Source organism: Physcomitrium patens, chromosome 11, assembly GCF_059467195.1.
Source record: "Physcomitrium patens ecotype Gransden chromosome 11, ASM5946719v1, whole genome shotgun sequence".
NCBI classification, from domain to species: domain Eukaryota; kingdom Viridiplantae; phylum Streptophyta; class Bryopsida; order Funariales; family Funariaceae; genus Physcomitrium; species Physcomitrium patens.
In genome coordinates this window covers 6,923,383-6,934,211 of record NC_143420.1, presented here as the reverse complement: position 1 = coordinate 6,934,211, position 10,829 = coordinate 6,923,383, and the positions used below count along the sequence as shown (strand labels likewise).

At 28.7% G+C, this 10,829-nt stretch overlaps 1 protein-coding gene across 1 annotated transcript; it reads left to right on the top strand.

Annotated features, from left to right (window-relative positions):
* The first annotated feature begins 4,509 nt into the window (after window positions 1-4,509).
* On the top strand, window positions 4,510-7,864 carry LOC112288281 (proteasome subunit alpha type-2-A). The gene is made up of 11 exons (XM_024532313.3): window positions 4,510-4,684; window positions 5,078-5,154; window positions 5,250-5,314; window positions 5,523-5,569; window positions 5,949-6,024; window positions 6,231-6,298; window positions 6,573-6,642; window positions 6,980-7,065; window positions 7,195-7,257; window positions 7,399-7,464; window positions 7,634-7,864. Exons 1-11 carry the CDS (start codon window positions 4,644-4,646, stop codon window positions 7,680-7,682), a joined length of 708 nt encoding a protein of 235 aa, XP_024388081.1. The 5' UTR covers window positions 4,510-4,643; the 3' UTR covers window positions 7,683-7,864.
* The last annotated feature ends 2,965 nt before the right edge of the window (window positions 7,865-10,829 follow it).

Here is a 10,829-nt window from a genome sequence, read left to right as displayed (position 1 = left end):
AAAACAATTTGAAGAAGATCAAACTTACAAAATATAAGATAAATTCTAAAATCTACTTGAATATTATTTGGCCTTCTTTTCCAACCTTTATTCCAATCTCTCAATGCCAATATCTCTTAATTTTACCATCAAATGACTTTTAAACTTTACACAATTATTGAAATTCAAATCTACTACTATTATGAAATTTTTTATTTCAATTCAATTAGCAGATTATTATAAATCTTAAAAATCCTTACTAGTCTTCTAAACTTTAATTTTCAAGACTTTAATAGGTTTGAATTATATTGACTTTTGAATAAAATATTAGATTAAATTCAAATTTATAATAAAAAATTTTAAAAATGATAATTACTCAATCACTAAATTTTAATTATAGGTCATCTACTAATCTTACAAAATTTTCCAAAGTATAAATTTTTTCTATTTTTTGAAGTTCCAATGTCTACACAAAATAACATTGACTTTGCAAAGTCATTAAAAAGTCATTACAAATTCTAACCACTTAAAATCAATTTCTAAAGAACATATCTTTAGTTTGCTTTTAAATTCTACTTTCTAATAAATCAAAGAATCATAATTTTTTTGTAAATGCATGGTTTTGTATCTTAGAATCTAATTTTGACTCAAGTTCCTATTTGGTCTTCTTTGGATAGCTCTTCTTGATTTCTTAAAGAATTTTTTATAAAAATTTATTCTTAATTTGTTTTCTAAAGATGTATGTATTATTTATATTTATTATCTACATTTCTTTTTCCTCATTTATAGCCGTATAATGTAAATCGAAGCCCATTTTGTAAAGAGATAATATTAACACTTACTAGTTTTTTTATCTTATTAACTATTATCTATAATTTTAAAGTAATTTTTAATAATATTTTTAATTAAGTTATTTTATTTTATATATATATATATATATTCATTTTTCTTCACCTAATATTTATATTATAATACAACATCAACTCTCCTTGAACATGTGCATTTTTCAACATATACCAATTATTCTTCAATATATTAATATAGGATGTTCTTTATCTTCATTAAATTCTTAGTCTTCAATTCATTCTTCCACTCTTAGTTGAATATCACTTAATAGATTTTGTTCTTCATCAATATAAATACATGTACTTCTTTATTTAAATAAATTGACTTGCTTCTTTGTTACAAGTGTCTTCAATTCTATTCCATCAAGTTCCAAAAACAAGTATATACTATTGTCATAGAATTACATCACAACATATGGTCTAAATCAGTATTTAGAAACTTTTATAATATACTATATTTTTTATCTAAACTATTATCATAGACTAAGATTCAATCTCTTTCTTCAATTGCTTTAGGATGTAGTCAATATATTTTATCAAATATATCTTTTTTTTGCTTCCTTCAACATCTATATTACTACTTCAATATCCTCATGTCTTTTTTCCAATTTTTGAATTAATATTATTAAATTTTTTTCTTTATTAAAATCATTCTATTAAGGCAACACTTCTTATGTATATACTATTTTTTCTATTGGCAATATTAACTTTTATTTACACATCAATTTAAAAGATATATAATATGTTATTATACTATGAGTTGTACAATCTGCCTATAATGCAAATGGTAGTAGCATTAGCTACTAACATACTTTAAAATTACATACCTTTATTAATGCCTTAACAATAGGTGAATGTCTATGTTCACTTTTACCATTATTTTTGGATTATATGCTATTATTAAAGAAGGTTAAATTTCTATCCTACCAAAGAGTTTTCTTGCTTCTTTGCATCCAATTCACCTCTATTTGTTGAGCTTTTGAACTACACATCACCCACTATAGTGTTTATTTTCTCCACTTTGGATGCTTTTATAAATATTAGTCACATAAAAAATGAACATAAGATTTTTTATAAATTTTCTTAAATTCTTGATTTATATAAATTCTTATTGCTTTAATGTGCTTAGATTCTTTTTAATATATTTTTATTCACGTTTATATAAGTCTCTTAAAAATAATTCCAATAATGTATTCAAACATATAATGTATTCAAACATAATGTATCTATATCATCTTCTAAATCAATCCTATCTTTTTTATCATAATACCTTATCCTTAATAACATATCTATAACTAAATTATTTTTTCTTGTAATGTGCTTAAACTATAGATTTATAGATATAATATATACTATCTACCTTAACATTGCAATATTAAGAATTGAATAACTTGTAATCATGCCCAATAAAGATAGATAATCTATTTTTTTTATAACTACCAATATATTAATCAAGTAGTCTTTTTTTATTATTTTTCATAGCTATTATTACATTTTATAATTTTCTATTGATTTGTGTATGTGCCCATTGTTTTGCATTGAAAATCTTTGCTCTAAATCTTATTACATATCTTTTCTCTTATTCATCATCTTGTCCAATTGTCTAACCTTATCCAATTGAACTTACATCAACTATTAATACCACATGCCTTTCACATTTACAATTCACTTTTTTCAAAGTTAGAAATGAAAAAAGAAGTTCTTTCAATTTTTTCATAGCTTTTTTCAATTCTTCTTTGTTCTTGATTCAAGACTTCCTAAGTTCTATATAATTGGCAATAGCTACTCTAGTTTCTATCTATCTTATATCTATTTCTTATATATTTAGTTTTTTTAATGATATAAAAATATATTAGCTTTCTAAGATTTATTTATTTATTTATTTATTTGGATTTATTCCTCTAACATTTGATATATGATGTATTATTAAAAAAAACCTAATATAGCTAAATTCTTAAGTTGACTATGTAAATATTTAAGAATTTATATCATAAAAAAATCATCAACTATCAAATAATCAAAGAAATTATTATTCAAATATAACATATCAATATTAAAATTAAAAATAAAAATACTAGTCTTGGAGCTTAAAGCAACTTGATAAGAAAACTAAGAAATAACTTTAAAAATTGTCTTAATGCCAAAGACATAATTCAAGAAAAAACTCTAAAAAGACAATACATTCTTGTGTCATTGAAAGAGAGGTAATATATACATAAAAAATAGATATAAGATAGAAAGAAGTAAAATTATTAATACTAATAAAAAAAGAACTAAAGAAACTTGAACTAAGAGTAGATTATAAGATAGGTGTTGATAAGACCAAATATGGTTTTAGTCTTATCTTTTTATATACTTAGATATATAAATAGTATTGTAGAAGCTTTCTAAAAAGTAAAAAAATTATGATCTAAGTACCAAATTATAAATTGCTTTTAATGCAACTTCTTAAGAATTGTAATGAACTTCTAGTTTGATTTCTTTCTACAACAAATATGTTATTTATTGATAATAAGAGATTAATATTTAATGGAAAAATCACAAAAGGATTTATAAACGATTCATATGCATTATTCTAGGAAAAGATTTTATTTGATTTTTATACCATTTGGTTCCAATATGCAAAATAATTTAATCTTATCAAACTTATATAAAAAAGTTTAAAGTTTGGTGGTATTGAAGATCAATTGAAATCAATGTAGATGATAATACTTACTAAATATTAATGCTAGACAAAAGAAATAACTTGTATTTACAATACTTGGATTCTATACCATTCATATATACACATCTATCCTACCAACTTGATTAAACAAAATGGTTGGAAAATTATTTTTTTCAATAAATACTTAATATTTATAATATATTTTTAATTTTTAATTTTTTAAATTTAAATTTAAATTATTACTTGTACTTAAATTATTTGAACTTCTTAGAATGTAACATTACTTGAATCTTGATCAAGTGATGTTCTTAACTGTTTATATTATCATTTGATTGTGATATTAAAATTTAATTAATAATTTATTTTAATATCTATGAAGAATTCATATTCTCCCAAAAATTGAAGTATCTAAGAAAAATGGTTGCTACTTTACTATTCAAAGTTACAACTATCTTTGGTGATTTATGACTTTTCACCACCTTAAAATAATTAATAATAGTTGCATTTTTAAATTTTTGATATTTTAAGTTTTTATGATGAATAGAAATCTTGTCTAATTTATTTTTTCAATAAAAAAAATCTAAGTTGTAGGCACCATTCTAATGTTTTACTTGAATATCACTGATAAATTTATTTATCAACAAAATGTTTGTAATACATAAATTTGACTTTTATTAATATAATAAATGCTTTTATAACCAAAAAAATTGAAAAAATATTTAAAATTTTGAGATTTTTAAGATATCTAACAATATTATTGACTAAAAATTTACTCCAAATATTATGACTGGACTCATTAATAAACTTTCATACAATAATGTTGGGCTGGACGTTCCCTGAACGTAAACGTTGGAGCAGACGGAGCGTCAGCGATCGTCTCCCTCTCCGTCGGACGAACGATCACAATCTTCTCGACGTCGTCCGCATCGACGACCGTCGGTCGGAGTTCGTCGCAACAGAGCCAGCGTCGTTAGGGCAGAGTCTGGTTGCAAGCAAGCTTGGGGCTCAAACCATCTCCTCCGACTCCCGCACCGATCTGCTATTCCATCGCTGCATCTATCATCGGACCTCTTGTTTGGCAATCTTCAGCTTCGCCAGTGCAGCATACCCACCTATACATCCCTTGTTGCTGTGGGGAACCTTCAATTTCAGCTATGGGAGACAGCCAGTACTCGTTTTCGCTCACCACTTTCAGGTTTGTGCACCTCGGTCGCGCAGCCTCTTGGATTTTGTGGGATGGGCCTCTGGCAATGGTAGATAGTGATTGATCCGCATGCGAGGATTACCCATGTCTTGTTTATCTTGTTTTTTTTTTTTGGTTTTGGTTTTTTAGCTGTGATTGGTGAATAAGGAGATTATGTTAGTATTGAGGAGATGTGTACCCTGAAACTCTCTGGGGCAATATTGATGAGTTTTCGGGACTACGTGGGTAATTGAATGAGATCATAGGAAGTTGAGGATTGCGCAGGATGTGAATTGCGTGAAACAAGGCGCCCAGCTCTTGCTGTTTTTTCTTGTATAATGTTGGATTGTGCCGATGACCTAACTGGTATGAGATATTTTGTCGCTGTGTTTGGCTCTGCGGCAGTCCGTCTGGAAAATTGGTGCAGATCGAATATGCCTTGATGGCTGTAGGTGCAGGTCAAACTTCTCTCGGGATCAAAGGTAATGTGGTGTTCCCTTAGCTTGTTTTGACACTAAGGGTATGTTGTTCTTTGTGTGCAATTATCTGATTTGATCATTTCTTACTTGGTGTCCAGCTTCGAACGGGGTGGTGATTGCCACAGAGAAGAAGCTCCCTTCAATTCTTGTCGATGAATCTTCGGTGAGTCATCTCTTTCTGTAGTTTATTAGTTCATTTTTATTTTATGGGTGATGAAGGTTTTTCAGGCTGCCGAATCCCCCTGCGGCGGTCGTAGTTCCTTGCTTGTTGGTGATTTCCTCTGGAGTTGTACAGTCTTTTTGCGAAGTATTTGCTTCTGTTTATGCAAATTGGTGACGAGCGTTTGTGGACATTTGCTGTGTGTTTTCAGATAAACAAGATTCAGTCACTGACGCCAAATATCGGAGTCGTCTACAGGTCAGTGCTTGTGTCTGAGTTTCAAGGTCAGAATTGTTGTGAATTGTTGCACCTCTTACTTCACCCGCACTAAATTACTGTTCTCAACGCCTGGACTGTCTGCATAAAAAACCATTGTAGACATTTAAGGTTATTTGAACATATGTTCATGGCGCACCAGCCCACATCGTCTTTTGTAGTCCTGCCTTTGTTAAGGCGTCCTGAATTTTTTTGGTACTTGAGGGTTAGTTTGCTGATTTCAATCGGTGGATGGACAGTGTGCATTCGTCTTGCATTTATCCAATGGTTTCTCCAATTTCTATCTGAATTTTGGACCTCGTGAATTTCCTACTCCTACCTTCTTAACTGACATAGTGATGACTTGTGTGGGTTACTTCAGTGGTATGGGTCCTGATTCTCGTGTCTTAGTTCGCAAAAGCCGGAAGCAAGCACAAACGTATCAGCGACTTTATCAGGTTTGTGATCACCAATGTGAATGGTTTCATTTCTGTTTCTGGCAGAGGGTCCAAGTAATGGTTCATTTCCCAAATGTACTTGTGTTTGTTTAATGATTAGTCTCAATTTATTGCGGAGTTTGGTACTGTCGATCTGACAGTCCAATTGCATGTGTCCAGAACGAGTACTTTGTTTACGTATGTCTGCTCCCTTGTAATGAATGCAGGAACCCATTCCATTGTCGCAATTGGTTAGAGAGACAGCTGCAGTGATGCAGGAGTTCACACAATCAGGGTGCGAATTTCTTCGTGGTTATTTTAGATGCTCCTTGTCAAGCTATGACTTTGAGATTTCTATTGGTGCTTCTAAGTGTTTTGGGATATTGAGATTAATAGTCTTTGTGAGGCTCATAAATGTGTAATGAAGAGTTGCTGCATTTCAACTGGTCAAAGAAAGGCATGTTGTAGTTACCTTGCTTGTGGGTACTACTTGAGTACTCCCTGTTTAAAGAGATTGCAATTACAGATATTCCCGGTTTCTAATAATATAGCTGTTGATGATGATGCAGAGGTGTGAGACCTTTTGGCGTGTCCCTACTGGTGGCTGGGTATGATGATAATGGTCCTCAACTCTATCAGGTGGGATGTACTCACAAGCGGAATTTGTTTTTCATCATAGCGAACGGAGATCTATAGGGACCGCTACTTTTTCTTTCAATTTTCTGGATGTCGATGATTTATTGAGCTGGGTTTAGGACGAGTCAGAGTCTCGTGTGAAATATTCTGGTACTTCCGCTGCATGCTGCCTCTCAATTGTGAGGATTGCAGACTGCTCGAGACAGACAAGTCATTGTGGGCATTACACGTGTTATCCGATGACTTGAATGGAGAGTCATTTGCAGGGTAGGGTCATGTTGTTAAAAACTGGAGGTTTATTTGAATGTGCTTAACAAGATGTGATTTTGGCAAATTTCAGGTGGATCCTTCAGGATCGTACTTCTCATGGAAGGCATCAGCAATAGGCAAGAATGTGTCCAATGCCAAGACTTTCCTAGAGAAAAGGTCAGTCATCTTCATACTTGGCACATATTGTCTTTCATAACTTTATCCGTTACATCCATGATAAGTTGACAAGTTTCCATATGTAACTCGAATTGGTGACTTATTCACTGGGTTCTTCTGTTCAAGCAGGTATACCGATGACATGGAACTCGAAGACGCTATTCACACAGCGATTCTTACCTTGAAGGAAGGGTAAGTTTAGCGTTATGTCTTGAGAGGTGGAAATACTGGTCACATGCTTTCAACATGTGCTCGATCATATTTTTCAATCTGAGCTAGATCCCTACCACATGTACTGGTCAGTTTCGAATATCTAACAGTTGGACATGACAGGTTTGAAGGTCAAATATCGGGGAAGAATATCGAGATTGGCATCATTGATGACAAGCGTGTTTTCAAGTATGCTTCACCAACTGTGCTAATTGTATCATTGCTAAGCTTTCTGGTTAGACGCATGGTATTTTACATCTGTCGACATGTTGAATATGAATTTCAAGTCACTAAGTTCTACTCTGGACGATTCATCACCTTGGTGTAATAACTGAATCATGCGTGCTTTTCTTTGCAGAGTTTTAACACCAGCGGAAGTTGAAGATTATCTTGCCGAAGTCGAGTAAACTTACAAGACTGAGATTACTGATCAATTGTTCTGGTGTATAGAGGATGTATCTCTAGACAGGTTGGCCACTGTTATTCGTTTAGTTTTCAATTTACTGGGATTCGAAGTGAACATTTTGAAGTTGCAGATTACATCACAATTTCACATCAATGCAGTAAACATCTTTCCCTTCTTGTGTCATTACTGATCATCTGTCGCCTTCCTCTCGCCAAAGCTAATCACTAGAGCTTAAATCTATTTTTCACAGATAGAAAGTTGCTGAAAAGCATTATTTAAAGATAGTGGACAGAATCCATTATCCACTTATTAAAGTTGTTGAGGAAAAAACTCGTACGGTGAAATGCATTTGAACATGCACGACCATCTATAAAAATAAAAATAAAATAAAATCATAATTTAAAAGGTGTTATAAGAATCTATTTAGTAAATGAAATTTTATATAGATTGATTCAACTTCATTACTTCTTATTACTTTTAAGGGCAAATATAATTTTGCAAAAACAAGTCTGCACATTCTTATATATTTACATATTAGCAAGTTCATTTTCTTTGGCCAAATTAATGCACTGGAAATTAAAAACAATGGCATTTTTTAGCTTCTAAGTGTACAATATTGTGTACTGTTTGTAAGGATAAGCAAAGAAGAGATTAAAATATAACTATGGTAGAGTGCAATAGTTTATATTCACCTTTCTTAGCCTTTTGTCCATGGTCTCACCATGTTAGATTTTAGTTTTTTTCTTTGTTTTTAACCATTGTTTTTTACATAGAATATAAATCAGTCATTTGTAGACTATCCAACACATGGTAGTTTTGCACTACTCTCATTTGTTTGTGCAAGTTTGTTGCCATCTACTTGCAAGCAATGCTCAATAAATTGTCCTTCTATGAAAGAAAAGAGCAAAAGCTTCTTTAATGTGATGGTATAGAGCAAGTAATATGTTTTACAAGCATGCATGAGAAACAAAATATTATACTAAATTAATTTCTTGAAGAAAGAAATTATGGCCTATTTAGAATATGTAAGCACTTTTGAATAATCAACAATTGGTTTTTTAAGTGTTCCAAAGATAGAATGAGAGAGGAGAGCAATTCTACCTAATGTGTAAATAAAAGGGCTCCAATATCTATTCTTATTTGATATCTTTTTAGAAGACATTAAAAATAGAGAAATATACATATATGCATTAATATTTTTATTTTTATTTTTATTAAGAGTAGATTACTCATTTTTATAAATTTAGTATCAAAACTTATTTCCACCATTTTTTATCTAAAAAGTATTATAAAATGTTATTATATGCTTTGATAAAGTCTAAGTAGAAGAAAAAGAATTTATGGTTAATAAAGATGTCTAATAACCAATTTTATATTATTAAAGATATGTTCTAAGCAAAAGAATATTTTTTTGTCTTGATTAATTAATCTAAGATAATGGGTTGAATCTTAAATTGCAGTGCTCTTACAAGTATTTCATAAGCAATATCTACTAAGATTATTGACTAATAACTTGTCAAAGACTTTCTAACTTTAAAAAAAATATATAAATGCATAAATCTTTATATAGAAAATTAGAAGTAAACATCTCCCTATGTTTTATGTGGTTTTTTTGATGATGGACCAAAAGATTCTAAAATATTTATTTTTATCTTAATAAGGACCAAAAATTATTTTATTAGCAAAAAGAACTTAATAGTCTTGTTTAATTTATTGAGTGATGGTAGATCTTGATAGCATTTTTTGTTTTCTTATCTAACTTTTTATGATGAAATTTTCTAATCATATGTAATATGAAATCCATCTTATAATTTTATCAATCAAGCTCATATAGTTTTGTAATACAACCAATTATTTATAACATAGTCATATTTAGGATCCTTGGTACTTTTATTGGCATAGTTTTTAAGACTAAGTGTCTTTTATTGACTTTTTGCTTTTTTATTTTACAATAAATAAATATATATATATATATATATATATATATATATATATGTATGTATTATAAAATAATAGTCTTATTTGGCAATCCACTTTATTTGTTTCTATTATTTTTTATTTCTAATTTTTATTATTCTATTAATACTATATAATATTATATAATTTTAAAATAATATTTTATTAATTAATTATCATTATCTATTATAAATAGCTTTTAAGTGATTTTTTATTTCTTTTTACTTCAATAATTAGATTTATTTTTTAATAAGATGTCTTTAATATAATTTAATATTTTAAAACTAAAAAAAAAATATTATCATTCTTTATTTTGTTTATATATCTTAGATGGCTATTTGAGCATTATTATTCGTTTAAATATTTAGCATGAAACTCATAGTTAGCTAAAAATATCAAAAATAGTGACTAAACAATATTGAGGCTAATTAAGAGATGATTTGATAATATAACATCTTCAAAAATTAAATATTCTAATATTTCCTATTAAAATATAATTAATGACATATTAAACCTATTTCTTATCATTTAGATTTTTCTATTATTTCTTTTATTATCTTATAAAAATTAAATTAGTTACAGAGTCTATAGAAACAAAGCTATTTTTTAAATCATTGTATGTTTCTTATTAAATAGTTATTTAAATATATCTTATTTAATATTTTATTATTGTTAGAAGATTTTTTTTGTCTATTCTAAAAACTTGTCTATGATCTTTAAAAAACAGATTATAAATTATTTTTTGTAACTTAATTTTTTATTAGAGTTATTTATTGCATAAGTATCTTTTCATTTTTAAATTTTTTAGAATAGTATTTTTGGAATTTATCTAAGAAAAATTATTAAGAAAATCGGATGTTTAAAAAAGGAGCTCATGAGAATACATACATTTTTTTTTGCTTATTCTATTATTTATATTGTTGTAGCTACAAGCCACCACTAGAATATAAATTTTATTTCTTTCTATGAAATTCCTTCTAACTCTTATACATTAATGAAACTAAACTTATATTTTTAACGAAACACATAATAAAAATTATTACAAAGTTAAAGAACTTTGAAAAAATTATTTAGATTTCTAATGCCATGAGACACAACATACAATTTTACTATCAACTATATTTTAGAAGAAAGATAGAGTGCAATTATAAAGAACATTCTTATATTGTTCTAGAATACTTAATTGGATTAA